The following is a 27,106-nucleotide window of genomic DNA, read 5'->3' on the forward strand; positions in this document are numbered from 1 at the left end:
AGTTTACGCTGAAATCTGTCTTTTGATAAAAATCTATTTTAAAAAGCATTTATACTCTACTACAATTTTTCCCAAGCTCCTCTGCCCTCTTATGTTTTTCAGTTTTCAGTATCAGTACCATAGCAACATCCAGGGCTCATGAATGTGGCACTGCTCTCAGTCTCTGGAGCAGAGCCTTACAAATGACTGCCAAACTCAGGGATACGAGTCAGCCTGGAGAAGTAAGATGCTGGGCTAATTTTTGCATGCCCTCAAAACAGTGACAGGGGATTGGGAGGAGAGCAAAAGGAAGGAGCTGAAGCTGCAACAGCAGAGAGGAATGGAAGAATGAAATCTGCTTGCAGTTTTACAATATATAAGCACCAAATTCCATAACCAGAGGAGATTTGAAGTTTTATTACTATCTTACAGATTTGGTGAATGTATCAACAGTGTAAGGATTCCAACATTTTCAGTAACTGAAGTGACTCCACGAACCTTCTCCCCTGCCAGCCATTACTCATATAGAAATGTGATATCAGAAATACACAAAATACATTTGCAGCAACTTTAATGCAGCTGGAAGTGAAAAGAGCCAGCATCTGCAAAAAGTGGAAGAGTGGGGAATCCATTAAACATGATTGAGAATCTCCTCTACAATGGAACACTGATTTGGGATTAGTCTATTCAGCCTGTAGATGCTGCTATTTTTCTAATATAACGCATCAGGAAACATCATCTCCTCACTGAAACTAAAGCAGTATTTTGTCCTGGAAGAGTCAAGACTGCTTGAAGATTGTATTTGCCTTACGAATAAATACAGCTGAGAAATGGATATGGTATGTACAGCATCTGGTAAGGCCCCGTGAAATAAATAGGTAACAATTATATTCTTCTATTTCAGAGGAATTAATTTCAACTTCAGCAGTGATTAAGTATGCTACTAATCCAGCCAACATCACCTACAAAATTATGGGTCATGAACGGACAAAAACAAGTAGTGACTAATAGACCTGACCTTCATCTGAGGCTCACCTATTGTCTGTCCCGCTGCTGTAAGCCTTTAAACACAACCAAAACATTCTCTATTCTGACACAAAAGCCAAAACCACTTGATAATTCTTAAAGCACTCAGTATGCTTTCTCAGCATCAAGCCAGTCAAAAGGATACCGTGCACAAAGCCGCAAGAGAGACTGGTTTTTGTTTTGTGCGGACTCAGTGGAGCATCAGAAGTATGTCAAGGCACTGCACTGACCTTACTGTACTGCTGTGAAGGACGCTGTAGGAAAGAAAAACAAACCAATTCAATGCTCCAAGCAGATGACTGACCTTTTGAAACCTACACCCAGAGAGATGCTGACCAAGTCTTGGCCAGCAGATATACCTTGCTTCACACGTTCAGTCCTCCATCGAGCTAAAAAGCATTAATAACCAGAATAACCTTTCATTAGAGCATCCTGAAGAGATGACAAACATTAGATAAAGAACATGTTTGATTCTGAAGAGATTTAGTTTGTACTTAGTCATTTTTTCTGATCTATGGACAAGCAAGAGCTTCATTTCTGCACATGCGATGCGATGGGCTAACATTATTCCATGCCTGCCGTTGGAGAAATCAAAATGTTCACATTCATTAAATGTTGCCACATAGTTACCACAGACACTATGTATTCTGAGGTAAGGGAAAACGCTGGAAACCTCTAATACCACTATGGGGTAACTTCTGGCAAATAATATCTTTTTAATATGGTTTCCACAGCAACTTCTAATAACCTGTGAGGACATAAATGGAAAACGATCTGCCACATGGTATATCTGCTTGTCACAAGCCATGACTCACATGTAAGAGAGTTTAAGAAGATTACTGCAGTTGATGGGTCTTGATAGGCCCAGGGTCATAAAACCTGAAATATTTCCAATTAGCTGCAGGGATGAGCAGGTAACAAAAATTTGTCAAGCTGCAAACAGCGCCGATAGTGACTCTGATATAAACCTACTGTAAATACTGCAGTGAAATGCTGCACTTAATTCTCAAAAGCAATGGAGGATGGAAAGAATGGCATCTGAGAGAAGAGCATGGCTTGGAATAAACCAACTCCTATTGAGGATGGCTGAGAGAATGGGCTGTGTGCCACACAGGTGAGGTGAATACTGCTCCATCAATACAAGCAAGAAGAGAGAGGAACAAAGACTTCAGCAGAAACGATCTGACAGAAAGCTGGTGCTCAATCTGAGAAGCACATCAACGTGTGCACATCAGTGTGTGCACATCAACGTGTGCACGTGCAGAAGTTTGCAAGATATGATAACCACTGACAGCACAATTCTGGATAAAGTCAAGCTGCCCTCTGTCCCATGTTGCAAATGACAAAGACGACTGTCAGGACCCGTGGAGAAGAACAACAAAGAAGAACACCACCGAGCCTGGTGGTGTTCAAAGAGCGTTTGGATGTTGTGTTGATGGACATGGTTTAGCGGGAACCATTGGTGAAGGGCGAGTGGTTGGACTGGATGATCCTGTGGGTCTTTTCCAACCTTAGCGATTCTATGATAACAGCCTGCCCTGTATTTTCTGCATTACTGAATTCCACAGACATGCCTGGTGATAAAAAGTGCACTTGTGAACAAGGTCCTTGGTTGCCTTCATGAACTAATTTGTTATGAAATTTCTAGCAAAACACAGAAGGCACAAAAGACATGCAATCTTCAGCTTACAGATATTTTCCTGTATCAGAGGCTATGCTATTTACTGCACAGCTTCCAATTCCTATGAAAGTACATTTTCAATTCTAACGGCAAACATTAAAGCTTACTTTCAGCTGAAAGAATGCTATGAGTACTTTCACAATAGTTCCGCAATCTCTGAGTATTGGTCTCATTCAGAAGATGACTCTGGGAGGCAGAGATACACAGAGCAAAACAAGCCAGGGGGAAATGATTTCCATGCACCGAGGAATGACCATTCAGTGTTGCTGTTTAATCTGAAATCCTGTGGACAGACAGGTGAAATTAGGTGACTGGGGACTTCCTGTGGCCACTTACACTTTCCTGCATTCAGAATAAAGCAGTTTTGGTTGACACATGCACAGAACAAACATGTCAGAGCTGCTTGGAGAGGCTGCAGTGCTGCTCAGTGTGCAAGCTCACAAAACCCCTACAGGTTTTGGTAGTGGTCCCGCTACAGGTTGGAGGGTCACATTAATGAATCACCAAACTGGGAGTCTCGACTTCAAACACCATTTACACAAATACATCAAATTTAAGCATCATGTAACAACTACAGAATCACCACAGTGGTCCTAAGAGATGTAGGGATTTCCGTGGCAGCTTACTGTATGCTCTGTGCAAAGCGAGGACATCTGGATGCCACTCTGCTGTGCAATTGCTTGGCTGTATTGAATACCTGAACACAATTTTCCTGCCCTAGCAATGAAATACATTGGGATATCTGCAATTACTGAAATGCTGTAGTGCCGTACAGCTCAGATTTAAACAACAGCAGATAGACCGATTTATGACTGTGTGTATAAACATTTACTTTGGGACAAAACTATCAATTTTGAAGGAATTATGGAAAAAAAGATGAGAATTGCTGCTTATTTCTGTCACTAAGAATACACAATGAAGGCAAGCATGTTAAATTTTTCTCTTTTTCTATTTTAGGATGCTGAAGTTGGCAGCTCTTTTCTGCAGTATTCTCTTCTGTTGGCTAATTTATGACCCCAAAATAAATTTGAAGCTGAATGAAGTACTATAATAACGCAAATACTTCTGACTCTGTCATACTGTAAAACCAGTGAAATACAAACCCTGTTACAGGAACACACAGCTCGATGTATCCAGGTATTAAAGGCTGTTGATGGATATATAGAAAGTGTCAAAAAGAGGTCAGTTCAAACTTAGTGTTGACAGAAATTACTGCCTCCAAGAGTATGAACAGTCTTCTAATGATGCTTTAAAACCTTACATCTGTCTTCACATGTACCGCTTATAGAGTCCTGAGAAAACACTTCAAAGCCAAGAAGCAATTTTAAGAAATCATTTATCAACGGCTATTTTCTCCTGACAGATTATTTTACTTCAACTGCAGATATTATGTCAAGATAATACGTGTAATTCAATGAATTCATACCATATTGAAACAAATCAACTGGGATTGTTTCCCACCCTTTAGAAAAAGAACATTCGAGCCATATGAACTTTCAGTGTCATTTGGCACTTCAGGAAAACTTTATGAAATGCAACCAGGCCTGAAAGCCTACACTCAATTTCTGAGTAACTTCCTGACCTTCCAGAGAAGGATCTCTGATCTCTGACAAACTGGATCGTCAAGAGCATTATATAAACCAGAAATGTTTTTCATTAACTTTGTTAAAGGAATGCTTTATAAAGCATTGCACAGGTTATAAAAGGGGATGATTTCCATTAAGCTGAGCTCTGCCAAAAATGACTCCACACGTGGCATCTATTCCAAGGCTCAAGCCTGAAGGGATCTGATATGAATTAAGGTGACCGTTAAAGAGTGCTGTATAACAATTATTTATTTTATTATATAAAATTACGACCAATCTTCATTTTGGTGTATAGAGTTCATTTTCCACTGCTTATTCATATCAAAACATGCTGTGACTGTCTTTCCAAAAATGCTCCCCTTTGTTATCCAAGGAAATATAGTGGTAAGCACCAATAATTTTTCACCAGGTGCTGATTGCAACTAGGATTCATAACAGCTGAGGCAAGACAAATGATACACTTAATCATGTGAAAAGAGTTGGAAAGCAGCAAATCAACTATTTCATTTCTCTCTGCTTTCTATCAATAGCCAACTAAGCTGATGTGAATAAAGTATATGGGATTGCAAAAGTCACTTTGGTCAACCAAGCTTTGGTCTTCCACAGGATAATTCCTCTGGCTGCCATGACAACCAAACTAATGGGCTTCAGCACTGACAAAGTGCAGAATTCAGCGAGTTCATATACTTCTAGTATTTTGATAGACAAAGGATAGAGAAGCATAGAAGGAAAAAAAGACTGGCACTAATCTGAGCAACACGCATCAGTACAGATTAATGAAGAAGCTCACAAACCTGCAAATAGAAACTCGGTACCTGTTCCCATGAAGGAACACCTTACACGGGTGAAAGACGCATATATTTTGTTAATCTATATTTAGCCTAGGTGTACTTAATGCCTCTCCATCTTTATTAGTCCTTACTGAAATTTCTTTTCCTCTCTTATTCACCTCCCACATCTTCAGGTAACACGCTACTATACTGCATTATCAGGTAGCAAGCTGCCCTTATGCAACAACCATGTGGTCTTTTACTCTTCGTCTTCACATGTCCACACCGCATTTTCTCTTACCACACACAAACAACACCGTACTAAATCATCCTGTTTAAATTTACTATTGAGCCAAAGGAACATACTTCTCAAAAAAAAAAAAAAGCTGAATCAAAATTATGTCTTTCTCTTTCTTAAAAAAGCAGCAATAACTGTAGTCCTTGCTCTACTCAGTACATCATTAATTACCCATCTAAAGCACATTCATCATCTGTGCTCACTCCTGGGCGGTTCTTTGGTTTATATCAGTGAAAAACTGTAATATGATGATTACCTGCACGTATTTTCACTATCGTGGCACCTGAGCACAATCGAAAGAAATGTAGTCAGCTTTTACCTGGGTTTCTGTTTAAAAGAGTTAGCGCAGGGGTGTAAGCACTACCACTCACAGAGAGCTAGGATATGGTGGGGAATGCAAATAAATAAAAAAGGGAGTCAGAAGCCAAGGAAGAAATGTGCTGCCTGAATTACTTTTATTGCCAGCCTGTTTGGTGGAGGCTAAATAGATTTTTTTTTTTAAGCATTCTTAGAAATGACTCAACCCCCACCTTAGCAGCATCTCTGGGCAAAAGAGATCAAGCAGTTGAACTAATGACCATATAAGAGCAAGGTGGTCACAGGAATTTGTGTGCTAGTCATCACTGGCAGAAATCCACTCAGGTGGTTCAGGAGGTTGTGCTACCTATGGAAAGCCAAGGACTGGTAACTGCTAGGATTACACTGTCAGCGTGCAGATAGTGCCTCCTCCAGGAAGAAACTCTCCCATAGAGATACAAGCAACGTTTAGCTGAAGGTTATTTTTTCATTTCCTATTCAGATGGGTCACTTATTTTATGTAATAACAGGTAATTCTTTCATGCTACAGCTCGTGATGCATATTAATCAGTGTTCTTGCATAATTGCAGTTTCTTTCAACATCCAAAATGCAGTTAAACTACTAATGACATTTTCCCCCCTCACTTCATCAGCCTATTTTGGGAGTACAGGCCTGAAGTAGACACTCGAGCTTTGGGAATGGAAAACAGCCACGAGCCAGAATGTATTCACAGCAGAACCGCAGGGCAATAAGGTTGTCATCTACGCACAAAGATACTTCCAAACATGTAAATATGATGTTAAAGTCTCCACCACTCTCTCCTCCATGTTAAAGCCACATACACCATCTTCTGCTGGCTGTTACAACCAGTAAAAAGGAAATGACACTATTTTTATGATAATTGGTACTACTGTAGCACAATGACATTCCTGAGACATGGACACAGTGCTAACACCCTATCCTTACCACTCTTTCTTGAGGTTTCCTGAGGTAATTATAGAATCTATTATTTGTTAAGTTGATAACATTCCAGGTTGAGAACGTTTCTTCAACGTTCCAGGCTAGAATCACCATTACGTACCATTAACCTAGGGTGGAAAAGTTTCAACTAGAACATGTTTTGAGATTTCATGTATGATTTTTCACTACAGCAAAATGAATAATAAACTTTCAAGATACATGAAAATTTAAGATGCCCACCAGAGAATGTTGGATAAATATACGGTCATATAGATACACAATCCGTTACGAAGATATCCAGTTGGACAAAATATCAAAGTGTTAACAGTGATTTTAGTGCTTCTGCTCAAGTAGGAATCAGGCAAAATGCAAGTCAGCTCTGCTTCTAAAATCCAAGCAAGGATTCCAGCAAGGAAAAAAACTACCATCAGGACCTCATTCTTTTTAATAATCTCAAACTTCTCCCTTTGGCAGACAGAATAACCAACATGTGTTAAAGATCTGGAATTGCTTATCCCAGAAGAACTAGCCTATAAATAAGTCACTTTACATTTACTGTACACGTTTATTTTCTTCAATCATACATTCATACATCCTGAGAACATTCACTCATTTGCATTTGAATCACTGCCATATCGGTATTATTACAACGATTATACCATTACGGCCGAAAGCCTGGCAGAAATCTCATCAAAATGCCCATTTCCAAAACATCCCCCAGATGTTTCATTCTAACAAGCAACCGCATCTCTATACTCTGTTCCCCTGACAATACGGAATCAGTCTCTTAACACCAGATTAATACAGGAATGGAAGACCATTTCTAGTTAAAAAGCGAGCACCACATGTTCTCTCACCCACTGACATGCCAAGCAACATAACTCATGTTTTACACAGTTTCTCCAAATCAGCACTGCCTGGAAAAGCTGACAACATTGGGCAGCCGATTTGCTGCGTCTGCATGTTGCTCAGCATTTCCCATATCCACTGAACACAGCAATTTTTTCACAGCTGAACATGGAAGCCTTTGAGAGAGGGCAGTAATACATGTCTGCGTGCTCAGTGTCAACCCCATGAAGGTTAAGGACTGGTAGAGACAATAAGGTTGAAATTCCTTGGGACCTTTTCTCCTATTTTCCTGAAGAAGACTGCCAAGCAAGCTGCACTATTTGAAAAAAATGCAAAAATGTTGTTCACGTTCATTATGCCTCTTCAGTATCCCATATCAACTCTCTCAAATCTACCCATGTTACAATCATTTTAAGTATAACAGCAAGCAAGACCTTTTTGGTAACCAGTATTCGTAAAGCATCTCTGGAAACACTTCAAGCTTTGTGAAGATTGACTTCCACCATTTTGTGGAGAGTAGGTATGTTCAAGACAAAAACGTATGTAGAAATGGAGAGCAGGATTACCTTCCCGTAGACATTCCACCACAAAAGTGAATCCTGTAGTCCGTGGATGTAAGACATACTCATATTTTCGAAGTCCATTCTTTTCAGCAAAGTCATTACTGCGAGCTTTGGTATTGGCTGGAGGAGACAATAAAAAGCACAGTTTTCTATGAGTGTGCATGTTGACCAAGAATTACATTTAAACATGGTATGTCAGGAAAACAAGTAGAAAAACAATTCACACGGCACAAATCTGCCACAGCTTTTCAGATGGGGGCCAAATGCAAGATGCTTTTGGTTATATATATACACACACACATATATATATACATATACACATTTATATAAAATACCTTTAAGATCATTAATTACAACCACCAACCCATCCCCACCATGTCCACTGACCATGCCCCTCAGCTTCTCGCTACTCTTTTTGAGAAGAAACGTATCCTATTATCCAACCTGAGCCTCTCCTGGAGCAACTCAAAGCCATTACCACTCATCCTCTCTCTATTACCTGGGACAAAAGCCAACCCCCACCTTGCCACAACCTCCCTTCAGGAAGTTGTAGAAAGCAATAAGGTCTCCCCTGAGACTCCTCTTCCCCAGACCAGACAATCCCAGTTCCCTCAGCTGCTCCCCATAAGACTTGAGCTCCAGACCCTTCACAGCTTCGCTACCCTTCTTTGGATACTATCCAGGGCTTCAATGTCTTTCTTGCAGTGACAGGCCCAAAACTGAACACAATATCAAGTACTGGTGCAGCTTCACCACCAGTTCAAAACTCTAGCAGAAAGAACCCTATCCAGAGCAAACCAAACCAAAGCTTTTGAGAACCAATTGCTAACAGAGCCCACTAAGGGAGGGAGGTGTAGACACAGTAGAAACTTCTCAAAACAAGTGGAGAAGCAGCGATTTGTTCTCTCCTACATGTAGGGAACTTGAAAGCTGAAGTCAAACAGCCTTGGGGGCTGTGCTTCTCCTTTGCTGCGGGTACTTCTGCACCTCATCTTGGGTCAAAAGGCAAAGGACTCATACAATGTTCCCATGGCAACAAGAAATCATTTTACATAACTAACGTATTAAATAACTGGTATTTATAGAGTCCCACGTGGTGTTTTAGAAGATGAAATCCTAACACACATCTGTGTAAGAAAATCATTGCCTAAGCAATTAATAATCTTCCTCAAGCAGAACCAGCTTTTTTCTAAGCGCCCACAGTTAACCTGACCAGAGATGAGAGATAAACCATTGGAACATCATACCACTGCTTAATAATTTAACAGAACTGCTACACACAGGCAAGTTCTTTCCCTTACGCTCAAACTTTCACCCTATAAAGGGGCAACAGAACATGTTGACAAATCAGCAACAGTAGTACCAGATGCCTTTTTTGCATGAATGCATCATTCTAATTCCTAAACTGCACGAGCTCATTGTTTATCAGCAAATGTGGGTCTCTCTATTACTGGACAAGCTATCTTTTAGTAAGTGCTATATCATATTAGTATAATGAGGTATTTTTCCACTGTAACCTATTGCTACCTATATAAGGTAACACGTTACCTATATGCCTTACAGACCTGTACTCCTCAAGATTTACTGCACAAGATCTCCCAACCTTGTGACTTGGAGGAAAGGAAAAAACTACTGCACAGTAGCCAAGTAGGTTCAACAAAGAACAGCCAAAGATTTAATTCCTGCCAAGTTGTCAAAACCTACAGACACTTGAAAATATTACATCTTATAAAAGTGTTGTAAAAATTACAGAATGTGTGAAACTCTAAAATTACAGTTGGCTACATAACTTAAACTCATCTTTCCTTGAGCATATGTATTATGTCTCTCATGACTGGAGTACCTATTTCTGTCTGCTAGACTGCTATTTCAGTGTTGAAAACAGACTATTGTGAATCAGTGAAGGGAATTTGCCTGTAGGATCCTTGCCTCTGTTGTAGCAAAACTTGAAAAATGAGTCATAAGCAAGGCTTGAAATGGCAGAGAAGGAAAGAATAATCCCCTAAGTATTAAATGTTCACCTGAAAAGCTGGATTCTATCTTACAGTCATAACTGTATTGTACTATTAGGACAATGACCACTAGTTTTCCTATAAAAAATACACAAGTCAAAAGCTCCTACGTTTCTCTAAGAAATCCTCAAGTCAAAAGCTCTAAAGCTCTTTTCCAGATCCTGTGGTGATTCAAGTAAGGTGCCTAAAAATAATTTATCACAGGGTTTTTCAGCTACTGTGCTGTTTCTTCCAAAAGACACTGTAAGTTTCTACTTCATTTTCTGCATATGCAAATTAAGATTTCAAGTCTGCAAATCGAGTCAGTCAAAGCTTTGAGACAAAAGTGCTGTGCAATTCCACATTAGCTTAGCAGTTTAAAACAATCAGAACCTTAATTAAACTGCACACAGTTCATGTCCACCCAGAAACAGCTCCTCTGTAAGCCTGCTCACTAGCACCTCTGTTAAGGAGGGCAGCATGAAAACAAGTTCTGTCTGCTGAACACTTCTACTTGAACTACATATGAAACAATGAGTAAATGGGCAGCTTATTTTTCTGAGCAAGAGCTACTTTACACTGTAAAAAGGAGTCAGAACTTCTGCTGCTCATTGCATTGAGGTAAACCTCACACTCACCTCCTTGCACTTGGAAAGATTCCACTGTAAACATCTGCAAAGCATCTTCCTCATTTCCCTTTACTACAATGCCTTTCTAAAAACGTGAACAGCTGGACATTGGTGCTCCAGCCAACACTCGTCAGCTATTTCCTGATATTCCATTTGTTTGTGCCCCTCGCCTCTGGACTGTAAGTTTTATATAATGGATTGTTCCATCCTCCTTTCCACGAGCCCAGAGTAATGGGATTTTAGAAACAAAGTGACACTCACAGCTAACGCAATGATCATTGTCATCTGGAAGAATTATTTCCCTCTTCGATTTGTAACATCTATCAAGTCATGGGGCTTTCTGCACTGCATTTATTATTACAATATTGTAATACAGCAAGTTAAGGAGGTCAGAGGGTTTTTGATGCTACCCTGAAAGCATCACACTCTTCCTCCCCATCCTGCCTCTCTTGGTGTTTTCTTAAAAAACAGTATATTATTTTGCTATTATTTCTGCATAAATGCACTGACTGCTACATTAGCTGATGCAAGCACCTTGGTGCATGCTGCTGCTTGGGATCCCTGCATGAGAAACTCATGCTTAACCCTTCTGAGAGTACAAGGTTCAACAAAAGCCAGAAAACTGGATGCTCCATATTACATGAAACCTAGAGGTTAAAAAAAAAACAATGCAGGAAATTAAAAATACATTTATTGTATATCCTCTCCAGCCTAAGTGAATCTACACAACAGTCACCTCTTAAAAAAATCCCTTAGTCAGCAGACACTGTCAACACCACAGAACTTGTGTAGGTGATTCATTATTCTGCAGCCAAACTTGTAATATTTGTAGGTGGAAATAAGGAGAAGAAATAAAATTGTAGGATACCTTTGCAAGCCTGTTAATGAAAATACTTCCTTAAAAAGGGGAAGTCTCTGTGCTTTGCCTCTAACCAAGTATAATGAGAACTGCATAAAGGAGCTCTTGGAGCAGGGACTGGAACTGAACTTGGTTTAGGTCTTCCCAGTCCCAAAAGGCCGCTCACATCATCTAGAAAAAGGTGATGCTCCCTCTTGCTCACCCACACAAAGAAATGAGTAAGAATTGCTTTCTAGAAACAAATATTCCAGGTTTTTTCCTCTGCAATTAAGAATTAAGCCAAAGTAAATCTACCTCCTAAGTTCTCACTCATCATTCCTATTCACTGTATTTTGCATTTTATTTTAACTCCTTGGTTCCAATAAGAAGGAATATGGAAAATTTTATATGTGGGTTTCAAAGGGAGTACAAATTATACAGGCAATAAATGTCCAGCAAGGTGTTCATTCTCGTAGTAAGGGTATGCTATATGCACTTGCAGAGTCACCCAACTAGGACTGTATCAAACCCCAAACTGTTGAAGAAAGAACTTCAGATGATAGAGGTAAATGATCGCAAACCACACTGGTTTTCATACACATCTTCTATCTGCCAGATGTAACCCCTACTAGAATAGCCATACACATACAAACATAAAACCTTTCCTACATCCTCACCTAAGTCCTATCATATAGGCTAAGAGTTATTTCACAGGGTAACATTTAATAGCTGTGCTTGTTTCTGCTCCCGTGTCTCATTCAGCTGATCCATGCAACTGCTTGGAGGGCAGGTGGCAAGCACAAGACGACCCACTTACCTGAGGCCTTTACACACTGCTGCAGTGCACTTGTCAAACTATGCCAAAAAACAACAAGAAAAAAAAGCCAAGAATGTAAGGGTTATAACCTTTTAATTTTATTTATTTATTTATTTTGCTTCTGTGCTGCCTTCAAAATATCATTTGATTGGATTTTTTTGCCATTTATCTCCGAATTTATGTGGGGAAATCCCATTAACTGCACTATTGCTGGAAAAGCTCAGATGTCAGCAGCATCACAGAAGCACCATATCTCAGAATCTCATCTGTAGTGAACTGGAGGAAGACGTTATGCTAATCTATTTCCTTTGTCTTCAAGTTATAAATCTTCAGGAAGTTAAAACTGCTTTTTACCCATGAAATCCAGAGGAGGAAAAGTGAACAAACTCCTAATCTTTTAAAATCAAATTATAATTTATGGTGTAGTTCTGAATTAAAACAAAAACCTCTAGAATTTGTCTCTGCAGGGAGCCACAATGCAGTAACAAGCTGCGCTTGCTAATGTAAAGAATATCTGGAACTACAGCTCCATAACCTGTGCCAAAGAAGGAGGTACGTCTGCGCTTCCCAGAAAACACGTAAGCAGCATGAATTCACCTCAAAAGAACAAGCTCACACGTTCTTACATCCAACATTTTCCAGGCTGATGTGTTTTGCTGGACGTCACCCAAAAGAACGATGCATTGCCCTCATCATCCTACTGGAATGCTAAGTCAGACAACCTCAATACAACTGCTTCTGATCGACTCTCAATTCTTTTCTTCCTTTTTCACTAGCACCAAAATTTGACTATCGTGAAACTTCCTTTTCCTTTAATTGGGCCTGTGATAAAAGCACACACGTACTCCTATGGCTTCAAGTACTCTCAAATGACACCGGGACCGGACAGTGAAAGAAGAAATGGGTAGCCCAAAAATCTCTTTTTTAAACAATTTCTCATTCATCTATTTATCAGAAGTCTGCATGGAGAGCAGCATAATTGCTATATTGGCTCACAGTTATAGTTCTAACAAAAAGTTGAGCAGTTGTTCTTGCATGCACTGTTTTCAAACTATTACCTGTTAAACTCTACCAGTGCTTCTGATTAATGGTTTGTGCATTACTACAGCACATGACACTTACTACAAGGGAGAAAATCCAACCGCAGTACTGTGCTACCTTCTAGATAAAATACAGTTTCACATCACAACTGCCTAAATTTTGGCATCACCAAACTTTCCAACTTTTGTTTGTTTTTAAGCTATTTCTTATGGGGAAAAAAAGGTCTGTGGAATCACAGTTTGGCATAGAGAAGAGATTCATAGATGGTTAAGCCCAAAGGAGTTTTTAGAAAAATGGATGGCAGAACAAAGGGGAACTGCCAACTGTAGGGATCTTAGTCATGGGAAAAGCTGGCACAAACTCTGCAGGCAGTGGGCCTGTTGGGCCTTTCAGCACAGTGTGCAGCAGTTATCATGACTACTGATGAGGAGAAGCCACAGCACACAATGCCTCCTGCAAAGACAGCAGCAAGAAAGATCTGTGGGAATGTCACGTGAAAGGAAACCCAAGACAAAGGAAGAATTGGAGTAAAGAAGAATCATGTTTAGGGATGCAGACAAATCCATAGGCAATGGGTCCTGCGGAACAGGCCCAGTAAAACAACGTGTTTAGTTCTCTTACTACTCTGTAGTAAATTACTACAAGAGTCTTACACAGAACACCAATAGAAACAAAACAACGAGCAAAATGGAGGGCTGCATTAGCTGTTTGTTTCAGAAGTCTTCAGAAAGTCTGACTTTTTAAATAATTACAATAAAATGCCTTCGGTGCATTTAGCTTTAAGCTTCAAGTATCCCAGAGTGCAAAGATGACCAACCAACCAGAAATAATTATCAACTTTATACAGTCTGCAAATACACTGTTCAGGGTTCAATGACATTACTACTTTTTAAACTTACTTAAGTAGCATCTTCCAATGCAAAGTACCTCAACAACTTGAGCTCAGGCAGTGGACCACATATACTCTGTGTTTCTTTTAGATCTTTCATTCTTGAATACTTGAAAACATTCTACAAGAAGAGTAAATCTATTGCTGCCACATGGCTTGGGAGGGTAAGAATTACAGTAGCAAAGAGCTGCATAGCAATACTCCCTTCAGTAGTACTCCTACAGCAATATGCACTGGGCTGCTCAGTGAACTGGGGATAAATTATCACCATCAATCAGTGGTAGCTGAAGCTGATGTCAGGAAAACAGAGCAAACACAGTGCAGACATCTATTTGATTCTGCAAGGTGAGCGAACATGCATTACATGAGCATGAGAAAGGACAACTAGAGCAACAGATATCTTCAAATATCTCTCAAAAATTTGTGTTCATAAAGAAATTCTGATATTAAATGAAGAATCCCACCTGTGTGAACATCTCATTTGATGGTATCAACAGCACATACTTAAATTTAGACAGAGTTGTTTATAATCAATTACAGTGGAAAAGAGACTCTGCTGCCTCATGGAACTCCACGTTTGAGTGGGGAACATTCCCACCACTGCCTTTGGGACTCCATAGCACAACTGCTAACGCCCTGCTGCTGCCTTAGTCCTCAGCTAGTTCTTTTTTAAAACTGTAGTAAGGAACTTCTTCAGTCCTTTAAAATCTGTTGTCTCTGAGGAATACTGGGAGAGATTGGAAGGCATGCTTAATTTGTGGGGTAAATTATGAACAACCCAATTCTCTTAAACCATCTTGACATGGAAACACCTGTGTGACCCAAGGAGACATCTTCTGACACTATGAATAAGATTAAGACCGGAGGAAATCATGAATTGAAAGAAAAAAAATTGAGATAATTTCCATCCCCCTCCCTAATTTTAGATATACAATTACTAATTCAGCAAGAGATATCATGTGATGCAGTCCAAGAATGTTTCATCATCTATTCTCCTTTAGGAAGGAGGATCAAGTGACAACTCCCTACAGTGTGATACATCCGAACATTACATATCCGTGTTTAAGGACACTGGGAACATGAAGAAAACAGCAGTTTACATTATTTATTTTCACACTGTGCCTAGTATTTACTGATCTGACATTGCGATAAGGCATGATTTGAGAATATCTGCAAAGGGAAGTATAGTGAAAACCTAAAATAAGCTACAAGGTAGAAGTCTAGTTGTAATTGGTTTTCTGTTTTAAAAATGATGCTTATCAAATAGTGCTGCAGGCATAAAGAGCTACAGAACATTCATAAAATGCTTTCTTTTATTGGCATTTGAGCCTTCTTCAACACCAGTTAGCAGCTAGCAGCTTGCTATCAATGCTGTATAATACACCTGTATTAACACAGATATTTTACTGATAATTAAGCAAACACTGTAGAAGTAACTCATTAAATTTGCTACAACAATAACACTGACATTTGTTTTAGGGAAACATTTTTTCTTTTAGTTGCAGATACAGGCAGCTAACATGGCCTAATGAAGAAGCATATCCATTTTCTCCTCCTAAAACATTATGGCAGAAATGTAATGGAATCGTTAGCTCTCATCTTCAATCACCATGTTCATCCCAGTCACATGGAAAATGGGAACACAGAAGTAATTTATTCCAGGTCTTGTAAACTATTTTTGCCAATACAATACGCAGGTAGAATTGACCAATGTTAAACTCCTTCAATTATGGGATGCTTTTGAGACTTAACAGTTATATCCGGAAGACTGGTTAAACCTCTTAGTGAAACCATGCTTGTGTTTCTTGGGTACATTAGCACATCGAGATTGTTAACTACAACTTCTACAGTCTGAGAGAATGCAGTATTGCTCCTTGCTCGGACATTTTTTCAATCATTTCCATAAACAACAAGGAGTTTCCATATCAATCACTGCACAAGACAACAACAAACGTATCCTACCTGTGAGATCAGTTCCTTCCGGAAAGATGAGGAGTTGTAACGGCTCGTGAATGTCACAGAAATAATGCAGCATGTTTTCAAAGTGACTCTTGTCATCTTCCCATTTCCTCTGAATGAAAATAAAGGCAGCAACCTGCATGGCCCAGCCTGTGGTTTAAAAATACACCTTTAGTAATATTTCATGCCCATACTTCCACAGTGCCTGTTATTCCAAAATATTGTACGGATTGTGTCAGACGCAACATTTTACCTAAACTCAGCTAAGCAGATGGAGCCCACACAGCTAACGTGCCTTCTGCAATCTGGATCTAATGAGTCTCAGATACTCAGATTATGAACGATATCCTGATAGCTGAATCCTGGAAAGGGTTATGCGAAGTAAGAAAGGAAATGCTTGGGATGCAGTCTGAGCAAATCCCGGCAAATTTCTACACTGCACTCATTAAAAAGCCTTTGTATACAAACCAGTGTGTTTACCACCAAATCTGATGTGCATCTCTGCACATACTGTGAGCCCATGTCTGTAAGTACCTGTCCATACAGGAATGCTCTACAGCCATTCTGGTATTTTCCACTCACTCTTATCACACTGTCTGAACTTTTTGTATGTTTTATGTACTCAAGTCACTTCCATTGAACTACTTTATGCAAAAACTGTACTGTGCTACGCCATTTTATTGTTTGGTATCACACAACAGGCCTAAATAACTTAGTCCTCAAGTTCTCATTGCAGCACAGCCTGCAGGTGGAAGGAAGGGAAGCAAGAAACAGAATAAGCGATCAGTTGGGAAGCATGCTGATATTGTCCCAGGTCAGCAACTCCTCAGCATGTGTGATTTTGGTCCACAACAGAGAGGGAGCATGGAAAAAAATACTGTCAGATTCCATCCTCTCCCTTGGATCTCTGCAAGGAGCACAAGGCTTTTAATTACACGGAAGCTTCCATAATGAACTCTTTCCAGTGATCCTTCTTTGACATCATCAAGAACATCAAATTGCAAAACACTTGTAGTTAACAAGAAAGCTGCTTGGGTGACTTGTATTTTACTTCCTTAAAATCCCTTAAAAGCAGAAGATAACCAACAGTTTCTCATCCGTATCCTAAGTGGTGATGTTATACATAGGCCTTGAAAAATTAAACAGGCAGAAATATAATGAGTGTCAGGGAGGAGGATGAAAGACAGAAATGAGTTGGGAGGCATCTAGTCTTTACAAATAACCAAAGGTTTGATTTCATAACATAAATATAACATCCAGTGTTCTAGAAGGTTTTTTCCTATATTTAAATGTGCATCTAATTAGATAAAACAGCCCTGACTGCTCCAATAAGAACAGATTATCTAACAGTCAGATGGCAGATAGCAAGGGATCCTGGTTTCCCTCCCTGCTTCCTCCAGCACAGCACACTGAGCCAAACTATTTTGACTTCTATGAAAGTTGAACAAGCTTCCACATTTGTTCAGCACTAAAGCCTCCAGTGGAGCGTGACATGAATGTGAATTCCGGCCTTCAAAGTCCTGGTCCATTCAACGGTGATGGTGATGTCTGCTGTTTGCATGGCTCACCATTCTACTAGATTCAAGAGAGAGAGGAAAGGTGGCACAAGCTGGCAGACATACGCCTTTAAAACAGAATGAAAACAGGCTCCTGCTTTGATTTCCATGCCACAGTCTGTCTGCATCGTGCTGCTGGAAAAACAACGCATAACCAGTCTGAGACATGATGTGAGGTCCAAATGGGAGCACAAAGGAAGGTGGAAGAATCCAATATAGCACTGAGCAAAGGAAAAGCTTTTGCCAATAAGCAGGATTTGAAAATAAGCAGAAAGAAGTACCTTCTCGTGTGCTGCCTGCAGGGAGAGATGCTGCTCAACTGATTAAGTTTAGGACAAGATATTGTCTGACGAAAGTAATTACACTGTGCTTGTTTGCACAGTGGTTTTGGTCATCCAGAAGGTGTTGGGCAACAGGAATTTTCCAACCAAAGGCAGCATTTACTTGAACGGGGAGAAACCATTCTCTTTCTGTTTGCAGATTTTGGAGAAATGTTGGATTAGGAAAACATCTTGTAACATCCAACATTTACGATAACCAGTACAGCTTGGAAAAGCATACAAAAGTACATCTCTTAATGAAATCTGCAAAATGCTTAGCAACACAAAAGTTTCACTAGCTAGAATACCTAGCCACAGTGACATTTAAATGAGTTGTTGTTTTTTGCTGAAAGAAAAACAGAAGATGCACCTTCAAATCTCTGAACAAGAGAAGTACGATGTACCTAAAGAGTTTCCTTACTACCTTGGGGATAAAGCAAATTATGGCTTATAAAGGTTGAGTGCTTGCAGCACTGTATTAACAATGCTAGTAGCGACTATGAATCTTTTTTTATTCTAAGACTCTACACTTCTATTTCCCCCAAACCTTTGGTCTGCCAGGGGACACTGCTGGCTCACATTCAACTTGCCATCAACCACAATCATCCATCCTGACACCCCAGTCACAGGACTCTTCCCAGTAGGTTTCACTTACGCCAAGGATGTAGTAGCTGTGGCACTGAGCCAAGACTTCTAGCTGCTCTTGCATGTTCCTCATGCTGAGTACATTGGTGTAATAACATTTCCAATGCACTTCACGGTAACCAGCAATAGTATCCATGTATTTCCTACAGCAGAGTAACTGCTAAACTAAGCCACACACACACAAATTCAATAAATGATTCAGAACTATACAAATAAGCAGGAAAGTGTAAGGCCTAAATATGGAGTCTCCTCACTATGCCCATTCATCTTCCCTCTTTTCTTCCATCACATTTTTCACTGCTTTTCATATCGAAAGTTCTCTTGGTCAAACAAAAGCATTATTCAGTGAGTATATTCAACAGGGACATAGCCTTGCTCAGGGCTTCTGACATAACAGTGAACCACATGTCTAGGCTTAGTAAGAGAAATCACTTGGAAGCTCGTGATCATGCTGCATACAAATCCCAGGGTCCAATCAGAGTTTGTTACTCCAGGTGTTTCACTGCATAAAACACAAGGCAACTACCATGCAATTCCAAGTACTCCTTATTTTACAGATCTGTAGGTATTGAAAAGATGGCAGCACACAGCAAATTACACTGGAAGACAGGGTGAGCGCTATTATATATACACAAGGTTAACTTTTGATCTTTATAGGGTGCTGAACAGATTTCTGGAAGTTCAGTCAGACTCATTCATTTTACTGCATTTTTCTGGATAGTTTTACGTCTAATAGCTGAGCTAAAGCAAATTAAAAAACAAAGGATTTTTTTCACATAGTGGTTTAAGTGCATAAACTAGGAAAGTAATTAAAGAAATGCTTCTTGAAATAACCTCGTAATGCACAATTTCCACTCCTTGCAATTGTTTTTAACAACGCTCATTAACAATAATATAGTTAATAGGGGTGTGAATTGGACTACCATCTGATTTGGTGCATTCTTTGAGCAAATTAGAACTATAAAACTAGCTAAGAGATAAAACTCGTGGATATCCGTTCACGATAGCACTCCCAGCTCCACAGTGAAAAAGCTGATTCAGTTGTGTTCAAGTGTCTCTTTAACACTGGCATGCTTTCACTATTACCTTGCCCTTTCGGATTCTGTATATTACTTTAATCTATATCTGGTTTCTTGGTTATTTTTGTAGTCACATTCAGATTTTACACATGTATTTACTCCATAGCCTACTAATCACTTGGACCAATAAGCAATCTACTACAATGCATGTGAAACAAACCTTTTTTTCTTACTTATACAATTGAGTGAACAACTGGTGATGCCAGAAACACAGAATTGTAAGACAATTAAAAGACAGGATCCAAATAGATGCACAGTATACTTATACAAAGGCTTCTTTCAACATTCAGTCCCTTAATCATGGTTCAGAAATATCCTATTTGGACACTTAATACTCAAACATTCCTTCTATTTTTGCTAAATTGTATTATTTTTACTTAATATGGACAATCAGATAACTACTATATTAGTGCTACTTTCAAATGATCTTTGCACTAAAATGCTTTAGCTACTGTTAAGGAACATTAAACCTATTCGGTTACAACATCTATCTTAAAATAACATTTAAAATTTGATTTGATGTTCTGTATGAAGTCATAATAACATAACATTATTTGCAGCTAAAGCAAAGGGTTAGCATCTGGAATGGCAGAAAGGCTGCTTCTTCTAAGGTTTTATAAAAATACAGCAATCCAGTGAAATAGTGCATGAAAACTTACGTATTCAAAAGGATGAGATACATTTTCCTCTTCACAATTCAATACCTTTTCCATTGGCTGGCATCTTCTTCAGATGCTCTACTTCCTTATGGGAAGAATATAAAAGTAAAGACTACAGGAAGTACTGGCTGCCTAACCAGAAAGCAGAAGAAGGCATAATTAACTTCTCAAGCTGCATCTCTGCATTGTGGTCCCACAAAGGTGAGCCTTCTCAACCCATATTCTCGGTCAGGCTGGTGTCTGGTGCTGCCAGGTGAGGGTAGAACCAGCCAAGCTGGGAAACGATGGGCAGAGAAAGACCTTACCCTGTACCCCCAAGTAACTGGGCTTGAGGAGATGATCCATACAGGTGCAGCAGCAGCATAACCTAGTGATAACAGCAAAGGAATGTAAATTGGGAAAACAGGCCGTGCAAATCGTGCTGTATTTATTAGGTGAGCTCAGACAAAGTAAACACTCTCTTCACTAACTGCCATTTGTACAGTGGAGAGAATGAGAAAGGTTATAATCTGATCTCACCCTTTTGATGTTTGTCTGGGAGTGGCAAAGGTGGCAGACAGAGACTGGAATTTTTATTATAGATAAAGGATAAGGAAAGCTTTAATGGAAATAGAACAGCATATATTTTTCCTGATAGAGTTGGGAGAATTTCTGTTGCATGCATCTGAAAATATTCCTATGATTTGTTCCCTGAGTAATCCAGTAAGAACTAGATCAAACTGGGGAGAGGGCACCTAAGACTTTTTTCCTCCTACACGAAAACAAAAGGCATGCAGAGTTGCAAGCAAATGAAGTTACATTTTTGCTACCAGGTAGAATCGTTCCCTCACTCTTAACGCTGCTTTTTCAAGAAAGTCTTCCACATTTGCCTTTTTTTGTGAATAAATCATAGAATCGTAGGGCTTGGCAGGGACCTCTGGAGATTATCAAGTCCAACCTCTGCTACAGCAGCTCCCTACAGCAGGTTGCAAAGGAAAGTATCCAGGCAGGTTTTGAGTATTCTCAGAGAAGGGGACTCCGCGGCCTCTCTGGACAGCCTGTTCCAGAGCTCTGTCACCCTCACAGGAAAGAAGTGTTTCCTCGTGTTCACATGGAACTTCCTCTGTTCCAGTCTGTGCCCACTGCCCTGTCACTGGGCACTGCTGAAATGAGCCTGGCCCCGTTTGCTTGACTCCTGCCCATTAAGTATTTATAAGCATTTATAAGATGTCCTCCCTGTCATTTCCAGGCTGAACAGACCCAGGTCTCTCAGGCTTTCCTCATAAGGGAGATGCTCCAGGCCCCTAACCATCTTTGTGGCCCTCCACCAGACTTTCTCTAGAATTCCCTGTCTTTCTTGACCTGGGGAGACCAGAAGTGGACACAGTACTCCAGATGTAGCCTCACCAGGGCAGTGCAGATGAGCAGGATCACCTCCCTCAACCTGCTGGCCACGCTCTTTTTTAACACACCCCAGGATTCCATGGGCCTTCTTGGCCACCAGGGCACACTGCTGCCCGTGGCCAGCCTGTTGTCCACCACGCCTCCCAGATCTTTCTCCACAGAGCTCATCTCCAGCAGGTCATCATAAAGAGCAGCTCCACTACCATGTCCTGCCATGTCTCCGTGACTGCAATGAGATCATGATCCTCCAGCTGCACACCATCTCTCATTCTTCCTGCTTATTCCCTCTGCTGCATGCATTGGTATCCAGTCACTTCAGAGAAGAAAAGGGAGTAGAGGTTGCAGGCATTTCTAGAGGAATGCAAGAGGATCTCCCATTGCCACACACACCCTTGAATAATAACTGTGCTTTCCATTAGAGAGCATACTCTCTAACTTCCACTTTCAAAATCACCTAGGATAAAAACTAGAAAGTAATTAAGTCTGGCAGCTCATAATTGAATTGCCACAAGACAAAATGTCACAACTCTAATTTCACCCTACGTTATCATAACAAAGATATCTGAAAAATGAGCTATACTAGAAAGTTCAATAGGTTATAGTTTTAATTTTTAAAACCAGTACGCTCTATTGATAAGAATTTGAATGCCAATCCACTGCAATCTGAACAAAGACACTTTATGCTGAAGTATTTACAATCTCACCTACAGAAGCAGCTGCAAGTAGCACAAGCACTTTGGTGCCAATACAAATGCATACAGATTCCCTGCAGTGTTCTGCTGTAACCGTACTTCGGTTAAGTGCTTTTTCTAAGCTTAGCTACACCAATATTTTACTTCAAGATAGCTGATCCATCACAACTGACTGTATGTATGCTCTTAGCCCATGGCAAAGCCAGGATAATTGGAGCTGTTTTGTCCTGCTTCGTTGAAAACTAAGATGGCTCAAATTACTTTGAATTTGCTTCAGGCTAAGCTCACACACATGGACAGCTATAATCGATCTGCAGACGTGAAGTAGAATACTGGTGAGGCTAAGCCTAGTGCTGAAACAGATCACCAATCCTCTTCTCCCCTGGTACTTAACAAAACAAGGGCCAAATCTAACTTGAGCCTCTGAGAGTTACAAACTTGAGTGAAAAGACAAGTGGTAAATAACCAAAAAGCTCCATCCTACAGTCTGTGTAAGAGCAATATTAGTCATGCAATTACTTGCGTACAGAGATGAAGATCTGGGCAGAGTTAGTCACTTAACTCTGATCCTAACTACTGTGGGTTTGCCAGTTTTGTCTATTTTGTTGGTTGTTTTTTTTTCCTTTATCACTTTGACCTTTCTGCCCCAGTGCACTCCAGGTTTAGCTTGCTGCCTTAGCAGTCTCAGTGAACATTTCTTAAAATGGTAAGTCTTCCAGATCTGTCCATCAATGGTCAGGTTAAACCATCAAGGTTAAAGCACCTTCATACTTTACATTTGTGCATTCAGGCACCATATTATCTTTTCCATTCTGTTAAGCAAAACCAGGACGAACACTGTCTCACACAGCAGCCATGAATTGTTACATTACCTCTAGTTACCCTCTCATTTTTCCACCCATTTATCTGAGAGCGACCAAATTTAATGAAAAAACTAATTGATTTTTGTTGGACAAATGCTGGGGCACATTTAGGCACTAAAATCGATGTATTACTGCAAGCCCACCAAGAGTTAAAAACCCTGGTTAGAACAGTGAGCACATCCAAATTGCCAATCACTGAAATACATCTCTAGTTCCTTTGAAATTCATATCAAATCAAGACTTGCACAAATGAAACTATTAGAAAATACAAAAGGATGCAACTAACTCATCACTTAGTCATTACCTGGTCATCTGACATTACTGTATATGCTCCTTGGTACCTACCTGGACATTATGTATTCCATAGCGTATGTTGAACACAAGAGCATCACAACCTCTATCACTTCCTCTGCTATTCTTTTTTTAATGGAAAATATAAATTGCGTGTATCTATAATCGTAGAAAAGTCCTATCTTGTCAGCTGTGCAGGAAACTGACAGTGCTATTAGAAATTCTCCTTGAAAACTGACATTGCAGAATATGTCAGTAATTGCTGATGATGTCATATGAGAAACTGCAGCAACAGCTCAGAGCAGAGCAGTGATCTCCTGAGACTCCAGCCTGGGCAAGTTGTACTGAAATGCTGCAAGAATGTTTCTGAAATTTAATACCACTTTTCAAAAACTTTACTGCACACAATTCATCAAGCCAAAGGTACAGTTCCAGGAAGAAAGGACCATCTGTTTTTCTGCTGAGTTTCTTTATTTAAGGCTCACATTTAATCAAGTTAAAGTTTTGGGATATATTGGAATGCAAAGAATTAATAACTTAACAAGTAGATAAGTGACTCGATGCTTCTCCTTGAAATACTCTCTCTTCTGATTTTAATTATAACTAACTGGAAATAATTGCCTACTTGTAATAGAGGCTTATTAAATACGGTACCTTTACACTTTTCACCTACAAAGGAGGTGAAAAGGACTCTGGATCTATTTCCACTCACACAGCCTTGCTTTACCTATTGTATACACCACTCGGAGTAGCATAACGTCATACATACCTTACTGATCAATACCTAACGTACGAATCATAGCTGCAATGCACTGAAAGTGTCCAGTTGGTTTTCAAGCTACGTTCTGGCCTTAAAACTTATAGAATGAGCAAAATGTTTATGTAAAAACCACAGAACACACTTCAACAAACAACAACACCTGATGAACGCCTACTGAAGGTCTATCACATAACACTGCAGTGCCGTTAGAGGTAAGTAGGAGAAACTCTACTTTTACTGATGCAGGGTTGTCCTTTATGGACACCGTCTTCTGCATCAACGTCCACCCCAAACATCATTTCATGATGAAATCTTCTTTTGTCAAACTTCATTTAATCCAAGAGTCTCACGTTCCAGTTGCCCTCTATTGGGAATTCTTCATTTTTGTAAGAATCTGCTACCCAAAATACAGGCTGACTGAACAGGGAGACTTGAATTTCTAAGGCCTCTTTTTAGATATACTGCAATTGAATAGATGCTTATCATTCATGACTTAGACTATCAAATTATGGCTTGAGTAAAGGATGTGGGTTGGCTGAATTTCCTCCTGTGATAAATGAGATTAATAGTTTACTAAAAATTAAGCTAAAAAACTCAACACTGCAATCAAAATTACTCAAAGCACATACACTGCAGAGGATATCTAGGGACTTGACACATAACTAGAGGTTCATAACGCTACAGATGCAGGCATCCACTCTACTGCCAGAAACTGTCATCCCATAACAAGAACAACAGAAGTATCTGTTTGTGCCACCTCAACCATCGCAGTTAACAACACGGAGTACAAACCCAGAATGCCACTAGTGGCTTAAGCACCTAAGTCAGACTTTGAACAAAGATGTTATTGTGAGCAGGTAACACTGATCTACCGCAACTGTGTTTGTCAGAGCTCATTCATCACATCTCTTAGATATGTTAAGTTTATGTACTGAGGACTGAAAAACTTCTGAGCAACTTGATGCATTTTCAGGAGCCAAATTTTGCCAGGCATACATAACATCCCAGACTCTGGAGCTGACCTTCAAATTTGATTAAAGGCATTTCAATACTAAGCAGGCACACACATGCTTAGTTACAGAAAAAAATAGAAAAACACGCTTCTTTTGAAGAGATTAATCTATCAAACTTGCACAGTGTTATCCTGGATTCCATCTCCCAGCATTTCTTTTAAAAGTTGCATATGCAGCCGATTCCAAGACTTCAAAACATCTCCACTGCGTTATGAAAACATTTATCTAAATACATATTTTCTCATTTCCTGTAATGCTAGAGGCGATGTCTTTTGTCAAGTAAAACTGACCATGCTTGAATATTAGGAAAACAAAGTAGGCTACCCAGTTGCAGCTCTTACTTAGGACTAAATACCCAGCAAGTGAATGCAGTATCAGCATAACAGTATGAGAGTTCCTCCTTATGGAATCCTGCCAGAATTATCTGTTCAGATAAATGGCCTGACAAAAGGGAACCATAAATAAGGTTGTTCTTTCAACATCATAAAGTTGACGCATGTCCTGCCCAAGCTGGTTTTGTATAAAACAGCAAATAAATCTAAGAGATAAATAAAATACAAAAGGGATGCTTTTATTTCAGATAAGTCTGTAGATTTGTTCAGAAACCATTTAGGCAGCAATTTTTGGCATATCTAAAATGGTTTCTCTGAATATGTGCAACTCAGATCCGTTCTGATCCTATGCCACTATAAATACTGATTATTTCATGTCCTGCACAGCATATGTTGGGCAACCAAGTTCATTTTAAAATTACAGCTATTGAAATTAGTATCAACTTTGCAGTTGCCTGTGGGGTTTTCCCTTTCTATTTTCTAATCTCCTCAATAGTATAAACTGGATAATGAAGAAAGAAGACTAGTGAGAGCATGTGCAGTATGGGATGATATACCACCAAAGCCAAAGTGTTGAAAAGACATTGAATAGAATTTTGAAATCTTTTCTCATAATTCTGAAATTATCAAATTTACAATTTGAAATTCACTTTCAGTAAGTGAAGTAGCAATATTTTTACAAATAAATGCCTAAGCATGCTGTGCAAAGGAATTTCTGAACAGATCTTCCCTTCCAATTAAAGGATTTAGTGACCTACCAAATCCTGGAATGCTTTTGAGACTGGATTTGAGACAGATTTTTTCAAGTCTGAGGTAGCTGTATCGCAGCAGGCAGTTCCACAGGAACATCCAGTCCATTCGTGTGCGATGGTTCATGATAATGACACTTCTTTCTCCAGGGATAAATCCATCACCGGTGACAACCACCTTGGCACCAAACACCATTTCCAGCAAAGCCTACAAATAATACACCTAATTTTATGACTTTACTCACAAAAGAAAAGCAACAGTCTGTCATCAATGCAAATTAATCTCAGTGACATCACTTCATTTGTTTACACGCGCTATCACTGGTAAGCAAATCTGTTTCCTAATTAAAAAAAACAGCTTGTCAACAAGGATCAAGCTTGTGACACTATCAGTACTCAGCTATATTTCATCACAGTAAGAATAACAGTCCCTATATTCTCTTCACTGATAATTGATGCTTACCTCCTAATTTCATCGCATTTAGTAAAGGAGAAAAGGGCAACATTTTAGAAGATGAAGCACCTCGCAACCCTTCAAAACACACTGAACAGAAACAGAAAAAAAACCCACAAACCTTCATTTATGTCAC

The 27,106-nt window shown here is 39.6% G+C and overlaps 1 protein-coding gene across 27 annotated transcripts in view; it reads right to left on the reverse strand.

Moving 5' to 3' along the window:
* LCLAT1 (lysocardiolipin acyltransferase 1) overlaps nt 1–27,106 on the reverse strand; it is a 176,031-nt gene that overhangs the window by 39,176 nt on the left and 109,749 nt on the right. For 25 of the 27 annotated variants that reach the window (XM_046938748.1, XM_015278085.4, NM_001031039.3 and 22 more), the window contains 3 exons: nt 26,526–26,724; nt 16,178–16,324; nt 8,014–8,130 (listed from right to left, as the gene is read on the reverse strand). In XM_046938748.1, the coding sequence (XP_046794704.1) occupies nt 8,014–8,130; nt 16,178–16,324; nt 26,526–26,724 (463 nt within the window). The remainder of the gene's footprint in view (nt 1–8,013; nt 8,131–16,177; nt 16,325–26,525; nt 26,725–27,106) is intronic. The other 2 variants (XM_046938753.1, XM_025148658.3) reach the window with 2 other exon arrangements.

Source organism: Gallus gallus, chromosome 3 (assembly GCF_016699485.2).
Source record: "Gallus gallus isolate bGalGal1 chromosome 3, bGalGal1.mat.broiler.GRCg7b, whole genome shotgun sequence".
NCBI classification, from domain to species: Eukaryota; Metazoa; Chordata; class Aves; order Galliformes; family Phasianidae; genus Gallus; species Gallus gallus.